Genomic DNA, 18,222 nt, shown 5'->3' on the forward strand with positions numbered 1-18,222 from the left:
TAAAATGCTAAAAAAAAATTAAAAAAAAAAACGGTAAAAACATGTCAAAATGCAAAACTCAAAATAGCCCGCCAAACACATTAAAAAACGCCAAATTTTCTTAAATTTAGCATTAAAATTGCCAATATGGCAATCCTGTTTGAGCCTAACCATGCAAGGCAGCGTTTCGCTTCCTGTCCATGATGTTATAGCGACGTCCACGCCATACCCTTTGGAAAGCCAATGATTGATACAGAAAAGCATTGTGATATTATTGTGAACAACAATAAATAAATTTGGAACTGGTTCAACTCTACACTAATTTTGTCATGAATCGGATCAATCGCCTACTAAAAAAGAAAAGAGGAACAATGCGGCATAAGTCTTCTTGCATTAGAAACTACAATTGGCTGAGCTGGGGACATGCAGTCTAGAGTATTTTGCCAAAGTATGTTCACTGTTCAGTTAGGAATTGTTCAAATATCATATGACGCCATCGTGAGGGTTGCCAGAATCGCATAAGTTGCCAACACACGTAATGTAAAAGGTTGTAAATAAAAGCAAAATTATGGCATCATATGATATTCGAGCAGCACTTTTTGAAGTAAGTAAAGTGCAGTAATACATCTGTGCTGTTATGACTATATCACAGAAACAACAAAATGTTCTTCACTCTAAACCAGGGGTTCCCAAACTGGGGTACATGTACCCCCAGGGGTACATTTCGACTTTTCCAGGGGCACATTAGATTAAGTAGCCTATAAGGATATTCTTTCCATAACTTCTAATCTGCCTTAAAATATTTTTTATCACCTGATGATGTTAATAATTTGAAGACCTGAGATTAAGGAACTCCTTAGTAAGTCACAGTTTCACCCCAACATGATGGCTTTGCACGCGATGTGTACTCTGAGAGAAATTTAAGTGATTTTTGGTTTACGATGTGCAAGTCGTACAAAAAGATTGCGAAACCTGCTATTCACGCATTGTTGTTGTTTCCATCAACATGGTTGTGTGAGTCAACATTTTCAGTGCTGCTTGGAATCAAATCAAAAAACAGATCACAGCTCAAAACACCTGAACATGATCTTCGTTGTGCTGTTGCTAATGTTTCAGCTCGTATTATTGAGCTTGTTGCTAAAAAGCAGGCTCATCCATCACATTAGCTAGGATTGCTGGGCTTATTCAGCAGATGTATTGTTTGTTTGATTGATTGAGAGTAGTGTTTGTTTAACCTTGGATTACATTGTTATGAATAACTTTGTGTGCTTTGATTGGTACAAAAATATCATGTATGCAGTCTTCTAATGCAGCTCTAGTGTTAATTTGTTGCAATATCTAAACTTTCTAAAGCCAAAAATATGAGAAAATTTTGGGGGTACACGAGCGAATCTATAAATTGACCAAAGGGTACAGATGAACAGAAAGTTTGGGAACCCCTGCTCTAAACAGAGTTTGGGAATAAATTGATGTTTTCCATGTTGAGAATGATTTTATTTAAACAGAGACATAAATTCTGCACATAAGGCGTTCGAGCTTTTAATAAATTGAATGGAATTTAGGAGCAAAATGGTTGGAACGCCTGGTTAATCTAATCGAAAAATAAAGAGCCCAAATTGTAGATACCAAACTCATGTTCAGCAAACAAACGTTTCGAAAACTATGCTGTCTTCATCTTCAGTGGTATAAATTTATAGCTTTATATTATACATTTATATCACATCATCTTCAGTGGTATAAATGTTCTTCAACATTTATACCACTGAAGATGAAGACAGTATAGTTTTCGAAATGTTTGTTTGCTGAACATGAGTTTGGTATCTACATGAATGGAATTCTTACACAAACCAACCCATGGAAACAATTTGTCACCTGAATGTGCTGCCAACTAATCATAGTTCACAATACAACAAGATTTCCCACGTCATAAACTTGCTCGGTTGATTTGGCTTTTACCGTTTGCTCAGCAAAGCTGTTGAGCGTGGACTGCACCAAAAAAACAAACATTGTAGGCTGTGCATTGGTGCAAGACTTTTTTGGACATTATCAAAAAAGATAATTTTATACATCAAAAACCTCGATATATTTTGACAACAATTCAAGTATTTTTGAACTGAGCTAAAATAAATAATAAATTTATTTGTTAAAAATAAATACTTTGACTTTTCAAGTTTCAAATTTTGCACAAGATAAACTGGTAGCATTTGTTACGTGAAAGTAATTAAAATGGTGTTACATGAATACAAAAATTGCAATTCAAGTAACACTGCTGTTAGAATAATTATAGCACGTAATAGACCGTGACCACCAACGTCTCGTGACCACAACGGATAAAGTTATTGAATTTTTTTTTAAATATCTTCAGTTCTTCACTTTTTACACAAAACTTCAACGTTAAAGAAGCAACATCCACCTAATACTAGTTTTCGAGGAAAAGAAATATCACGGAAAGATGGGGCAGCAATCTTGACGCTTGAAGTAACCGGTCTCTGTCATCTTCAGTAGCTCCTGAAAAGTGAAGTTAGATGAAAAGAACGGAAAAAATAGTGGGCAGAAAACCCACATTCATAAAATGCAAGCTTGGGTTCCGGTCTCCCACTTCAACCTTAAACGAAAAAGAATCTACATATACGCATGATTTTCATCAATGCACAACTATCAGACTGTGCTGCACTGCAGATGGTAGTTTAAAGTGATGCGGGGAAGACAGCAGCAAAATATGTATAAAAAACAAAAAGATCGGTTGTCATTGATCACAAAAAATCCCAGCCAGAAAATCAGTCTTTTTTACATTAATTCAACGCCCGCTTTGTCGGCTGAAATAAAAAAAATGAAACAAGTGATGAAAACCGAAACTCTTACATCTGAAGAAAACGTCGCATATAGTGGCGATCGATGAATTTTTACTGACTCTGTGCGGTTGGAATTTTGAGATGTTGAGTTGCAAAGAGAAACAATGCAGTTCAATTTTCAAGCTTAAACTAGCCTAATGCTGTACCTTAAGGCGACAAAGCCTTGTGGTAGATCAGCGTGGTCCAACTACAGGCGCGCGGGCCGCATGCGGCCCGCGGATAGAGTTTTTGCGGCCAGCGCGCTTTCACAGTATTGATTTAATTTGTATTTATGTTACAGAAGGTAATTTCAATTAGAACAAGTATAGCATTTGAATAAAAAGTGTCAAAAATTTAATTCAAATTTGTAGACAGCAGGGCCTATACTGTTTCAACCTTTCGTTACGTTTCTAGAAGAGTTAAATGCAGAATTCAGTGATTTACCACTTTATACAAATGTCAGGTGGCTTAGTGCTGGAAAAATACTGCAACATTTCTTTGGTCTTCGGAAGGAAATACTATCATTTCTTCAAACAGAACAATTGGGTGAAACACAAATGCACCAAACTCAGTTATGCGACAAAAACTTCCTGTGCAATCTTGCTTTCCTTACAGACATGACAATGCACTTGAATGAGTTAAACCTAAATTTGCAGGGGCGAAAGCAAACTATTTCACATTTAGTTGGACACATTGAAGCATTCCAGAGGAAACTGTGCCTTTTTGCTATATGCTTGAAAAGTAACGATCTTTCACCCTTTGATTGCTTGTCGGCTGCATAGCCGAGTGGTGAGAACACTGGAACGGCAATCGAAAGGGCGCCGGTTCGACACCATTGCGCCTTTTTGTTATATGCTTGAAAAGTAACGATCTTTCACCCTTTGATTGCTTGTCGGCTGCATAGCCGAGTGATGAGAACACTGGAACGGCAATCGAAAGGGCGCCGGTTCGACACCATTGCGCCTTTTTGTTATATGCTTGAAAAGTAACGACCTTTCACCCTTTGATTGCTTGTCAGCTGCATAGCCGTGGTGAGAACACTGGAACGGCAATCGAAAGGGCGCCGGTTCGACATGCGACTGTGTCAGGACACTTGAAGGCATGCCTGAAGGTGGACACGAAGATTGGCTTCCTTGCCTTCCCGTCCACTTAATCTAAATCTTCAACCACCAGGTGTCAGCCTGGATACGACAAACAAAACAAAAAAAACCCTTTGATTCTTTGCATGCACTTGTGGTAGATGATTATGAAGCGGAATGCTCCCGTTTTGTGAAAGATAATAAGGATTTATCTTGTGAATTTGAGAATATATTTAAAGATTTTGACGATTAAAACCTAATCTCCATTTGTATAAAAATCTTATGGATGTTAATGTGGAAACACAGCTACCAGAACTTCAGCTCGAACTCTCCGAGCTTCAGTGCAACCAAATTTTTGCTGTCAAGGAAAAATGAAAGCTCAGAGTGCTTCTGGAAAGTAGTCAGCAAGGATAAATTTCCCAAACTGAAAAATATTGCATTAAAAATGCACTCAATGTTTGGAAGCACACACATGTCTGAAAGTACATTTTCTAGAATGAAGCAAGTCAAGTCTAAAAACAGAAATCAAATAATAGACGAAACACTGGAAGATAGTCTCCGACTTCCTATCGCACTAACATACATTGAAATTGATGTAGAAACGATAGTAGGCTATCAGAGAAACCTCGACCACAGGCATCTCACTGATAGAGATTTGCAATAAATTTCTATTTGCTATTGTTTAACAATTTCGATTACGCACTCACTATCATTTTATTGGAAATGGCCCGCAAGTTGTCACGTTTTTGTAAAGTGGCCCATAAGTCAAAAGTAGTTGGACCACGCTGATCTATATTATAACAAAAATAGTAAAACCTTTAATAGCATTAAAATGCAAACAGTTTTTTCATACTTTAAAACAGCAAAGAAACTGCCGCACTTTAAGGAAGATTAAGTAATTAACAAAATCACGGAGATAACTTTGCTAAAATGTCGGAAATATCATGATCATTTTTATTTGCCAATTCAGTCCGGTAGTGTGGTTTCACGGCCACGGGTTAGTTGAAATGCACGTCATCTCAGAATTGTTTTTGCTAAAGCACTACCTCTGAGAATGCTTTTCTATGATACTCACACGTCATAATTCGTCGTTCTTTACGTGTGGCTCATTATTCGTCATAAGGTCCCGGAAGATTTCCAAAGATTTTAAACTGGAGGATAACCTGAAAAGTCAAATAAGCAGGTAACGCACAGCCACACAAACGTGGCAACAAAAAAGTGAAGATTTCTTTGCTATAGTTGAAATTGGAAATTCAAAAGTCGGCAGTCTTTCAAATCCTTGTACGCTCGTATTTACAGGGAACCACACATGCAAGTAGAAGCGACAGTGAATATTTGTGTGCTGATTAGACGACGGCCAACAGAAAAGCGATAAAAAAATGGCACATTTTTATTTTTATAAGCTTATTGGCGTCTGGTGTTATCCATAACCTAAAGTTACTGTGGGTAACTGGGTGTGTCTACTTCTTCGCATATAAAAAAAACGTGATACATTTCTAGAGTTTGAATCAAATAGATATGAATTGGGCTGACTTGGCCACAGTTGCAATTCTGTCAGTCAGACAATGGTTTATGTATTTGAAATTTTGGGAAACATTACATCTTTCAACTGTACAAAATTAAGCCTCTTGTAATCGGAGGCTACAGAACAACTCTGTCGGCAAAGAAACTCTCTGTGGTGACCGGAGAAAGGCACTTGTTGATCACTTAACAATCGTTGCTATTGAAAAAAAAACAATAAATTATTTATCTAAAAACACCACAAGGTCACAATATCTTGCGATCTTTCATTCGGGGATTATGTTTTTAATAAACTGATCCAGATAATAAATGGGGGGATTGCTTCAGTCAGGCAAATAGAAATCTAACATTGAAATCACTTTGGCGATGGTAGGTAAAAATAGAGTTAAAGCACAAAAAAAATCTGCTTTTCAAATCTGTTTCTGAATCAGCAAAGAAGCAACAGTTGGACCAACAATGCTCGCATAGATGATACGTACCTTGCAAACGCGTTTATTAAAGACGTGACTTCCTGCCTGACCAACTTGAAGCTAGAGGTCGCATCACCATCGATTTCTTTTCCGGAAAATAAGATCTTCAGTGCGGTGCCTAAACCTTGCGTCTGTCAACACGATATCGATTGGTTTATTTTCAGAGGTAATCCCACACTTGATTCCAAGTGTCGGGAATGAGAAGATAAAATTCTCATCGCATTGAGCCTTCGGCACTTAGGAAAGTAGGGGGGGTTACTTTTTTCTCTCGGCAGCCTTTCCTTCAGCAACTACGCCCGCCCACTTTTTTACACCCTGGGTAGAGGTGAGAAGTGTTTATCAACAACCAGCTTAAGGCGGGTATCGAACCAGGTTTCGTGTTATTGGAAAGGTAACACCTTATCCGCTGCGCGACTTCGCCGCCTTTTCATCAGCACTTGATTGTTATTATATAAAATAACTGAACATTTCGATTACCTGTAGTTTTCCCCATAACCGACACTTTTCACATGTGACACAATCGATGATGCGTGTGACGTTCAAGAAGCGCTCAGCAAACTCTATCTTGAGCGAGTGAGCGTTCTTGTCTTGGAACATCAAATCTTCGTTGAATTGCATCGGGAATTCTCTGTGGAACAAATGCTTACGTTACGAAATCGAGATACAAAAGAGAAACTATTACAAGTAATAATACATTCCAATAATCTGGCCACCAGGCATTCTATTTGAATAAGGAACATGTGGCAAAGTATGTGATTGCAACATCAGAATCTCTGCACCGCTAACCAGTGATTCTATTTTTGTACAGAATAAGATGGTAGCATAACCTACTTTGTTTTTTCAAGCAGGTTCACGACCATTTGCTTTGTCCTTTCGTCGTGTTTCGGTTTGCCAGTGTAAAGAACCACATTGCTACGCTTGAAATAGGAAGAGACCTGGAATACAAAGCTATGACTGCGAAAATGGGAACAATTTTTCCTAACATAACAAAACAAGCTCAGCTGCCGATACTTCGTCAACTTTGTTGAGACTGTAGGGTAACAAGCCTTTTCTGCCTGAATCAAAAGCAAGAAGCATGACATTTCCTAACAGTTAGCCGCTGGGTATTCAAATGATTGGCTGACAGTCTCATAACGGTATCAGCAGAAGGAGTAATACAGCATGTGGAGCAAACGATCTAAGTACTTTATCAGTAATCTCAAATGTCAAACAATCGAATTTTAGTTGTGTAAGGGCCATCCCAACCAGCAAATCAAATTGTTTTATCGTCCACAAACCTTAAATCAAAGTAAAATCGTCTTGTCAAAAAATTAACTGACATGCATTGGAATGCCTGTGCATTTGTGCAATTGCTTCATCAAAAATTTAAATGCAAGTGACCTTTAACATGTTAAAACTACTTACGCAGCTTACAAATCGTTAATAATAATAAAAACAAAATTTTGCAGTATCAAACCTTTGACAGCGCTCTCAGTTCAAGCAAATAAATAAAGTAAAGGTTCTTCAAGCGGGACGTTCCCTCTCCCTTAGTGATCGCTGGGTCAAATCGTCTTTGGAATTCATTCAAGTTCGGCTCCCATCGTCGCTCTCCCCAGCCATCTGCGCAGAAATGATGTTGTCAAGTTAACAAAAGCTGACAGCAGTTAAACTAAACTGTCGAAAAAATTTGCATGCAATTCTTTTTATGCACACTACTTCGATGAGTCTTTGACGCTGAGCCGCTGTACCTAGGCACACTAGTGAGCCCATGAGGTAGCTGAAAACAGCATCCAATTCAATTCAATAACTCAAAACGTGTTGTTTTAGAGTTGCAATGTGCTTTTAAAAAATGAGTTTATCATTAATGCCAAACTTCTTGAAATTTAAAAACTAAAACGTGACGTAATTGTCGCTGTTCAGGTGACGACGAAGTAAACAAGATCCATAAAGTGCGATGTTTCACGTAGTTCATCACCAAATGATGAAGTTTACAAAGATACATAAAAAAGCAACTGGCCATTAGTGCAATGGGACTAATCTACATATCTGTATTTCTTGCTTTATTTTTGCCTGCGGTTCCTAGAAATAAATTCGGTTTACTCAACTGATGGTGGAAAGATTGAAAAACAATGTTGAAGGTAAAACTCCTTATTTCCGATGAAACAGAAAAACAAAACAACATCGGACCAAAATCAAATGGAGTCAAAACTGAGATCAATAAAATAAATGTACAGTGAAAACAACTTATACCTTGCGAACTTAAAACGCCAAACAACAATAACAGTTAAATATAAATAAGTGAGTAGTGACAGAAAGGAACTTAAAACAATCTCAAAAAAGCTATTGGCAGTAAAAGTCCAAAAAAGGTGGCCACCACCACCACCTATACCAATCTCTGGTTCTCTTCATCATTACGTTCCTTCCTCTCGTCGAGGGCTGGAGGAAATGAGGCGCCAAGTTTCTCTGTTGTAAGATTTTTCTACTGCAGTTTTGTAATTAAGTCCTGACCAGTGACCAGTCTTCAATAACATTAGTCCAAATTTTTTGTTGGTCTGCCCCTATTTCGTTTGCCGTTCATTTTACCTTCTAGTTCTAGTAGTTGTCTTTGAATAGAATTATCGCGAATCATTCGGCCAAAACATTTCAATTTTCTTGATTTAATTGTTTGTAGAATTTCCATGTTGGTTTGTACTCTAGATACTACATCTTTGTTTGCGATTTTATCCTTCATGAAATTTTAAGGATTCTTCTCTAAATCCACATTTCAAGTGCCTCTATGGTTCTAATCTTTGAACTTTAAACTGGTATTGAATTAAAACATCCAAATGTTCCCCATGGTAATCTCAAGATTGATTGCCTTTCAAATGAGTGGTTAGGAACAAAATTAAACAAACAAACCAAGCGTACGTCACATCCGCAATTAAATGGACGTAATCATAAAATGAAACCTTCTGGTTCTTCACACAGGTACAACTCATCACTTATAAGGTTGGTTCAATGATTTGTAACGTTACGTCAACGTAAAAACGATGACCTGCTCAAAGTGACACGTAACCAGTGTGTCGACAATGACGTTTAGCAACCATCAACAGTCGTTATTGTGTATGATTGGCGGTGGGAAACGTGTTTACGAAGTGACGAAATACGTACATTTGAAATACAAACAATGTGCGCTTAACAACGGAGGGGTCTACGGTCTGGAGGTATCTGTTGCCTCATACAAAGACTTTTATAGTTTACGAGTTTCAGCAATGAGATATTACAACGTTTTCGATAAATTTCTTGTATATATTTTGATCTACCTTCACTTGGTTTTATGAATCTACAGAGACATAAATGAACGTTTCTCTAGAAAAAACATTAGAAAACTACAAAACATGACTTTTAATCAATGGAAGAAGCCAGTATAACAATTTAAACCAGTAGTTTTCGAGCTGTATGCAGCACAAGTTGTAAAAACTGTGTCGCCACAGGTTTTGAACGATATGGCATAGCGCAAACTTTTCCGTTTATTGCACATCTTGGACAAAATTTCAAATCAGAACCTGCAGCGGTAAGATGCTGTACTGAAGTGTATTACTTTTTCTAATACAGATCTTATAGGCTACACATTTTGTTTTGGTATCAACAGAGGATCCAAAAATGTGTATAGTGTTGTAAGTGTACATGCTCTCCGCACAAGCTTACAATCGAGCTTTAGAACTTGTAATTGTAACATGACTGCAGTGCAAAGCGATTCGCTCACAACCATGGTTAGTGTACGCCTTTGTGACAAAATTTCAACCAGTAAGTCAAAAGTTCAGATAGAGTCATACACTTCTCATAGAAGGAAGTGAATTAAAAATAGAATTCGACTTCAGGTAAACAACGGAAGCGGAGCTTTTAACGAAGTTTGTGTTGACTGTGACACGAGTTGCTAAGAACAAATGTGGGGTTTCAGTGGGTTCTTTGCACACGTTCTTATGCAGGTATTAATCAGCAATTCGTCCAGCCCACCATAATGTCAAGGTTATGATGTGGGTCCACACTTTTGTAAATTAGCCCGAGGGCCACAATACACGATTAGAAATCAATAAAAACACAGTTAAAACGCAATAAAAAAGGTAGTTTTTTTATCGTATCCAGTAGGGTGTACCATTTTTCAAAAAGTTTTTAGAAATTATTGCGGCTATGTATTACGGGTTTCCACTTTTGTTAAAAAGTATTTTGGTAGAGTTTCAGAATTTTCCCGCCAAAACTGTGGTTCTGCCGCCATTTTTTCAAAATGGCGGCCAGATAAGATATTATGAAAATCTGCAGCCTTAAACTGGCGGAATGTGATCATATAATATGTCAATTACGGGGTTTTTGGGGTCACAGAACACGAATCTGAAGTCAAAAACGCTCTACGACAGTGGTTCTTAACCTATGGGTAATTACCCACATGTGGGTAATTTCAGGATAGCAGGTGGGTAATCAGCTGAACCAGAATATTTAGAATTATAGATGTAACAAACAATGTCACAGAGCTCTGTAAGTGGTAAAGTTGCTTTATTACTTATGCTTTTTTTATGTTTTGAGTCCGTTCAAAACAACCAAACAAGCACAGTGATATTTTATCATTTTTAGAATTCTTTCGTCATAGTGATTTATTTTTCGCATCATTTTTGTTGCCGGTTTTATGTATTTCATTTTTGTGACATATTAGTAAGATTTTTCTTGTATAATCAGTTCAGTTACAGTTGTTTTATGAGCAAGCTTGATGGCTGCGTTGCTGTTAGCAGTTGTTTGAAGTAGTTTATATAGCTAAGTGTACATTTAGAGTTAGTGTTGAGACGAGCGAGCTATATTCTTTTGAAGATGAAAGCTTGAGAAAATTCTGGGGAATGATGGGGAAAGCAATAAGCATATCCAAAAGTTGTGCAAAACCACTAACATTGTTGACTATGTTTCATTCCACTTATCTCTGTGAATCAGCATTTTCAAGTGTTGTTGCTTTGAAGTCAAAACTTCGAAACAAGCTGTTAGATCTGAAGTCAGATTTGCTTTGTGCAGTATCCAAAATCGCACCCAATATTGCATCGATTGTACACAAAAACAGCGCAAATGTCTCACTGAAACTATTGATGCCGTTCTTTACGTTAAATGTTGTTTTTGCTGAATAACGCTGTTTTATATTTTTAATATGGTAAAATAGATAAAATTAGATTTTGGGTAATGGGACTTTGATCTGGACAGAAATGGGTAATAAGGGAAAAAAGGTTAAGAACCCCTGCTCTACGACAACAATTTTGCAAAGTGAAATTTCACCACTTGAAATTTATGGTGAAATTTTGCAGACATGGACACAACCTGACCAACAATACCTCACCCCAGAATGAGCATTTCTGAAATATTGTCAAACTGTTGAAATAACAACACGATTCATTTACAAATAAATTGAGTAAATCACTCTCAAACACGATCCATCCCTGTTTCTTCTGCATGCTATTCCTTATGCTTCAGTCCTGATTGATTTCAATTCCCAGTATTTCATCAACACAATAGCCTATTGGAGTTATGCAAACACTCAATTGACTGAATTTTTGACGAATTTCTTTAAAAATTGAGTTTGGCTAAGCTAGCTTTTTTGTAATTTGAAAACTGTTCTCTGTGCCTTTGCACGACAGGCAAGAGAGCTTGCCGGTGGCTTTCGTCAGAACACCTGTCAATAAAATCAGTGATTAGCTTAATCCCGCGTTCCGCAATATCGTTGACCATCCTTCCGTTCAAAACGAATTTGCTTAGTTTCTTATAATCACTGAAATTTTTCCATTCTGCTACTGGCATTTGTTGCCACTCTTGATCAGTATGTTCCAAATTGCCTTCCCATATTGTTGCCTCCAGCAATGCAGCCTACAAGTACCTTGCCACTTCCCTGAATTGACGGCAGTCGTATCAAATACCTACCATCAATGATACCTTTCTCTCTCCAGTCTTCCACCAATTTTATAACGGCTTGTTCCTGAGATGATCTGGTGCCGTCTGGTATCTCATGCACCCCCAGAAGCTTTTATTTCTTCCTTACCTTCATCATCAAAACTAACGCCAGATACATATACACAGCACTGTTCTGATGAAACATATCCTCTCATTTGCAGAATCTTACCGGCCCAGTGAATTATTGCCAAATCAGGGGCCTGGAACTCATCTCTGATAATTAATTTGGGAGTGAGGGGACCTATAGTCTTATTAGCCAGTCTATGAGCTGTTGTGGCTGATATTAGTATCTTCGACTTGTATGCCGGACGCTTGAGCCACACAGCGAACATTGTTCTTTGCCGATAGCTCATCCAAGTCGATCAGATATTAAAGGTAGGCTGTAGGCGACAAAATACCCATTTTCTTTTCCATTCAGGAGTTTTCCAGCTGTCACTGTCACTTTCTGTTTCTTCATCTGTAGTTAAGTCTAACTTCACGGTTTTCAGATGGTCAGCAACATCCTCTTTCTGTTTCCTTTCACCAGCTGCACTGTGTCGTTTTTCTCTAGCTCAGGCCCGTCTCTTCTACAGAGCATCTCTGCCCAATGCGCAACCTACTTGATCTCTCTGGAGCTGATTTTTCAGATGTTCCAAATCTGTCTCCCAGTCAATAATACTGGAATGCATGAGAATTGATCGCGAAGTAGTCTTACATATATTCAGAGGATCTTTGAGCTTTTCTTCCATATCATGCAAACGTTTTTTTAAATGAATCACTATTATTCCTCTTAAGCCTGGAATCAAGTTCTAGTTGATACCAAGTTTCATACAAATTCTTCAGATGCCGGTCTATATCCGCATTTTTAACAATAACCTTTCACGATTACTTCTCTGTTCCAAATTGTTTCTCGTTTTCCTTACCCAATACCTAACCCACGCCAAAATGGTGTTTCCATACCAGGGGAATTTCCTCCCTTGCTATCACGATGGATTGGTTGATCGTTCTGTGACTTTCGTCTCTGAGGAACAACAGCCTAGCAAGAACGTCAGAGCTTTTAGGAAGCTTTGGAATACCTAGTCTTTCGCTAATGTTCCCAATGAGGAAGAACTTTCTTTTTGGTTTTTGTGCCAGTGAGCGGTGTGCTTCACCGGCCGTCTCATTCAGTGGCATTAGGCTACTGATCTGAATCTTGTAACTTGCGTACGATCACTAGCTTTGAGTCACTGAGTTAATGATGATCTTCGTCATGTAGAAGTAAAGCATTTACCCAGTTGGGAGAGTTTACTTCGGCTTTTCGAACTTTTTGGTCTGCCGTGGGTTACTCTGTTGCCGTCCATTAGTTAATAAGCAGGTAGGTTAGTAACTAAGTACAGGCTATAGGCTATAACTTACTGTGGACTAGTTAGTAGACTTTCATCGGATGTGAAAGTACACGAGAAAGTACATGTTAATCTTTCCCTCATACTATTTGATATAATCACACCGACTAGAAAAGTTTATGTATAGCCTACATGCATTTCAAGGTTAAAATGACAATAAGATGCTCTTTTCATGTAAATTTGCAGTCCAAAACAGTGTGGTCACATCTATATGTCAAAATTTACTTTGCAAAATTGTTGCCGTAGAGTGTTTTTAACTCCAAATTCGAGTTCTGTGACCCCAAAAACCCCGTAATTGACATATTATATGATCACATTCCGCCAGTTTAAGGCTGTAGATTTTCATAATATCTTATCTGGCCGCCATTTTGAAAAAATGGCGGCAGAACCACAGTTTTGGCGGGAAAATTCTGAAACTTTACCAAAATACTTTTTAACAAAAGTGGAAAACCGTAATACATAGCCGCAATAATTTCTAAAAACTTTTTGAAAAATGGTACACCCTAGTATCCAGGCTTACGCTCGGTGGGTGAAGCCAATCTTTATCTTTTACAATCCACATCTAATATGTGAATTGTAAAGTTGCACCGAAGAGGATTAATTACCCGAAATGGTCGATATGTAACATGACAATTTGGGTTTTCTCTTTGACTTTCCTCTACTTTGAATATACAACTTTTAAATGTCGTAATTTATCAATCATGCTACGAATTGGCAAACTTTTACGGACCCCTTGAAGACGCTTTGCTGACCCTTTAAGGGTCCGCAGACTCCGATTGAGAACCGCTGCTCTAGCGATTTCAAATAAGGAACAAGAACGTGACGAAATCTTATGGAAATATGTGAATTATGAATGTCAGATTCTTTCATTTTTCTCACCATTATCAACAGGTTTGTATGTTAATGGTAATTATGCTCTCCTAAGACCAAGAACAAAACGTTACGTTTTGAATGTATTTGGAATAATTTAGGAACAGATTTACAGCAATTGATTGAATAAAATCGTTAAAACTTTACATTTGAGTAACAAACTCTGTTAGAGTATCGCATAGCTGTCCAACCTTAAACTACAGTATGTATTACCATAACCAAAACATTTTTAACATTCTATTAAGATTTTAAACAAAAAATCAAATTTACGCTTAAGTACTTTTTGAGTAATGTAAGGCAAGAGCAGAGCTGCATAACTCTGTAGCAATTAAATAATAATTTAGCATCAAAGTTTTGAATTACGACCGTGCCACTACTACTCAATGATTTTCCATTCATTGTTCTTCTTATTGCGAGGGTTGGACGTCGGCAAACGAATGTCGATCCAATTTTCTGGTGACTTTTTATGCGCTGCGATTCTGGATGTTAAATGTCGCGAGGTTCTCCTTCCGCAGGTCGTCCCGGGCGTTATCACACTACCTTTTCTTCGGCCGTCCCCAGTGCATATCCCTGTCCGCTATTGTTCTAGGCCTACAACGACTATATCTTCATAAGTCAAGAGTCCTCTTCAATTCCTCGTACGTTGCCATATCAAAGCAGATTTGCTATCACACGACCTCTTTTAGTTGATAGATGCCAATTGCCAAGCCTTCTTATTTACATTTCACTTGGTATTCAATCCGTCAGTCGCTTAGGCTATATACCTCATCATTTTCGTTTGCTACTTAAATAATCTATGTCCTCCATAGCAGCGGCCGCCACCCTTTTAAACTCCATAGATTACTAAATGTATAATTCTAAATTTGGTAGATTACTGGTATGAATTTAGAAAAAAAAACAAGTAGGCTATAACTTATACATTATAAAATAATGATCAGAAAAATTTATTTTATTATTATTAGCTTAAAGGAAACAAAGTTATTGTGTGACTATAAAAAAAACATTGAAAGTTTGAAGTTTATTCAAGTATTACACAATTTCAGTGGGATATTTGTTCCTCTTTGTTGAGACCAGTTTTTGGACTTCTGGTTCTAATGATGGCACTGCCAGCCGGAGAGCCTTGTTTATTGGAAACCCAGACCGGTAAGCTACCTACTTTTTACGTTTCGTTAGTCAACTTTTTTTATCTAAATTGTTATAAATATTGATGTAAAGTCTTAACTATTCGGTGGATCATCAGAAATTATGCGCGAACCATAAACGGTTCACGGACCGCTGGTTGGCGACCGCTGCTTTATAGGAACTGGTCACCTCTCACCGAAGCATCTGGTCACCTCTCGCCGGATCTGGTCACACATGTTGCGACCCTGTACTCGAACTTACAAAGAGATTGTATTTCTCCTCAATATCGGAAGAATCATTCTGAAATTCTTTCATGTAGACCTAAAGACTCATTCTAGCTATGACGGTGTCCTTTCAACCGCTTAACAAACTATCTTGTCTTAACAAAAAACAGAAACAACTTCACACTGGTCTTCAACAAATTTCAAATATACAATGGCTTTTTATCAGTGGCGCCGCCAGACCTTCAACATTAGGGGGCAAAATATTGCCGCAAGACCTTCTGTCAAACCTTCTTGTTCGTTACGCAAAGTAAACCAAAGTTGTTTTTTACACTGTTTCAACGGTTTCATCCCATGTCGGCACTTTGAAAGGAACAAGTACGATTAGCTGGGTTTTTTCATCGGCATTTCATGAGATCATCACAACTATAAGTTATTTTTTAGCTGTCAAAAAAGAGTTTGGGACAAGAGAGGCATTTTTTCTAAGTTTAGCACATGCATGAACACGAGTGCTTTAGAAAATATTATAAGTTGTCGGGTAAAAAAATGAAAATCTTGTATAAAAGTGAGAAAATCTTCTTGTGTACAATTAGTTGTAAAATACAAAGTAAAGACAGTACAACAAAAAATATCGAAAACGATCTTCTAAAACTTTTAATCTTAAACAGGAACAGTGTGATGGGGAGACAATTTTTTTTGTGGCGTTTAGCAAATCTATTAGTGGTTATTGAAACTGCCTTTTTGCTCAACAGCAGAACAGCAGAATCTTTGTCGAACCGACGACCACAGCAAGTTCGTCCTGATGACTTAGCGTTTGCAACAATCAGTGAATCGACATCAAGTATGTCTTTGAATGCATCAAAGAAGCATGGATTGATAAAAAGGTTTGTTTGCACTTATGGCTGCTGCGGCTGCACAAGCTTAAAGGGGACCTGAAATGAAAAATGAATTTTTTTATCTGCCTTATGACGTAGTTGGTTGTTCACTCAGTTGGCAGCTTCATACATTTACATTGGAAGCATAGCACAAGCGCCATGTGTAGACATGATGTTCATTGCATGTAGCCGTCACTGTGATCATGGACCCTATGCTATCCACTGGGGAGCAGCATGAAAAGATGGCGTGGCACTTTTTAAACAATCTATTTAATTTATTTTCAAAAACAAACAGTTTGGTAGTCTTTGTTGAACAGACAATCTCTTCTTCATCTGTCTCATATAGGCCTTCACTACTGCTGCAGTCAGATAACTCATACGTCTCATCTACTTCCCCGCTGTGATGGGGCCCTTGTGTGGCTAGTTTTCTGGGTGTGCTGATCCTAGGTGCCTGGCAACATGGAGCAGAGCAAAGTGGTGGAGAGGGAAGAGTGTCTGTCTATGTGCCTGTACTGCAGGTAGACAATAACTTGGTGACTAGTTTCTGAAACTTCCACAGGGGTGGAAAGTTTAGGCTCTGCAGGGGTAAGTGGTTGCTGGGATTGGCGTAGATATCAATTGTTGATCCACTGCCTGGTGAAGCTGCAAAAAATGAAAGAAAATAATTGGCTGGAACCAAATGGTTTGTATGAAACAAAACTATGTGTTTAGAGTTGCCTACCCTGCCAATATTTTGCTGGCACTGCAGTAACAGTGGCTTTCACATACCTTGAAAAATCAAAGACAGAAGGGACAGCTTCAGGGATGAGCAAATGTTTGGGTGTGGTGCCCTGTAGCTCTGCCCGTAGATCAAGCTGGCAATCGCTGGCCATAAAATGGTCGCTGCACACACGGCAGTGCTTGTTGACTGGTGGATTTTTGAGTTTCATCGCAAATCCATTTCTTAAGCCTGTCTTGATTATTCAGAGGTAAACGATGAAAGTGTACCCCTTTTACGATTCTTCCGTAACTACAACTGGGGGCCATACAAAACACCATCTAAACGCGTAAAACTCAAGTATAAAATTGTTCTCTGTATAGGCCTATGTAGCCCACCTGTTTATAGCTTATTTGTATACAAAATAGTGGTTCTGACTTCTGCCAGAACAACCAACTACGTCATCAAAGATTTTGACCAATCAGAATCCTTTGAATCAATATGCCATTTTTTAGATTTTTGAGGTAATGACAAACCCAAAAAAAAGTTTGGGTGTTCTTTCACAATTCGCCCTGTTGGTCAACTGGATGATGACGTCATCATACGTCACACACGTTGGAATGGAGTATTATAAAGGAGGAAGTACGGGGTGGAAACGCATCGAAAAACACCTGAAGGAAATTGTCTCCCATTTATTCATTTGTTGTTGAATTTCAACAAATTTGCTATCGTTGGAAAGCACAAGCGTAGATCTAACCAACTAAGTTAATACAAAGTCCCAAAATACTACTAGCTCCATCTGGTGGCCACCTAAACTTGACCAAATTCAAACCATTATCAAGAGTTTACTTTAAATGATAAAAACATTAAATGACAGCCAATTAAAAGAACATGTTACTGTGTACTGTGTTAGTAACCCTAACCCTAACTCAGTGCATTTCCACCCCGTACTTCCTCCTTTATAATAATCCATTCCAACGTGTGTGACGTATGATGACGTCATCGTCCAGTTGACCAACAGGGCGAATAGTGAAAGAGCGCCAAAATTTGTTGTTACAAATCGCTTTTTTTCATAAAGATCTATGAATACAAAAGCTATATATTTTCGTTGCAGTGCACCTTTAAAGAGATCGATACGATGCATTCAGATCACTCAATACGTCGAGATAAAAGAGGAAAACTCAGGGAGAAAATGGTGGCCAAGTGAAGGAATGCAATTTGGAGCAAAAGTGAATACAATTGAAGACAGAAAATCTCTG

General features: G+C 38.1%; 1 protein-coding gene across 3 annotated transcripts in view; it reads right to left on the minus strand.

The window, feature by feature from the left end:
- Positions 1-1,785: 1,785 nt before the first annotated feature.
- Positions 1,786-18,222, minus strand: part of LOC145784181 (ERO1-like protein beta) — a 41,579-nt gene continuing 25,142 nt past the window's right edge. For all 3 annotated transcript variants that reach the window (XM_082595947.1, XM_082595946.1, XM_082595945.1), the window contains 6 exons: positions 7,337-7,479; positions 6,712-6,815; positions 6,358-6,508; positions 5,890-6,011; positions 4,965-5,052; positions 1,786-2,487 (listed from right to left, as the gene is read on the minus strand). In XM_082595947.1, the coding sequence (XP_082452073.1) occupies positions 4,968-5,052; positions 5,890-6,011; positions 6,358-6,508; positions 6,712-6,815; positions 7,337-7,479 (605 nt within the window). In that variant the 3' untranslated portion in view covers positions 1,786-2,487; positions 4,965-4,967. The remainder of the gene's footprint in view (positions 2,488-4,964; positions 5,053-5,889; positions 6,012-6,357; positions 6,509-6,711; positions 6,816-7,336; positions 7,480-18,222) is intronic.

The sequence above is a fragment of the Aplidium turbinatum genome, chromosome 15 (assembly GCF_918807975.1).
Source record: "Aplidium turbinatum chromosome 15, kaAplTurb1.1, whole genome shotgun sequence".
Lineage (NCBI taxonomy): Eukaryota > Metazoa > Chordata > Ascidiacea > Aplousobranchia > Polyclinidae > Aplidium > Aplidium turbinatum.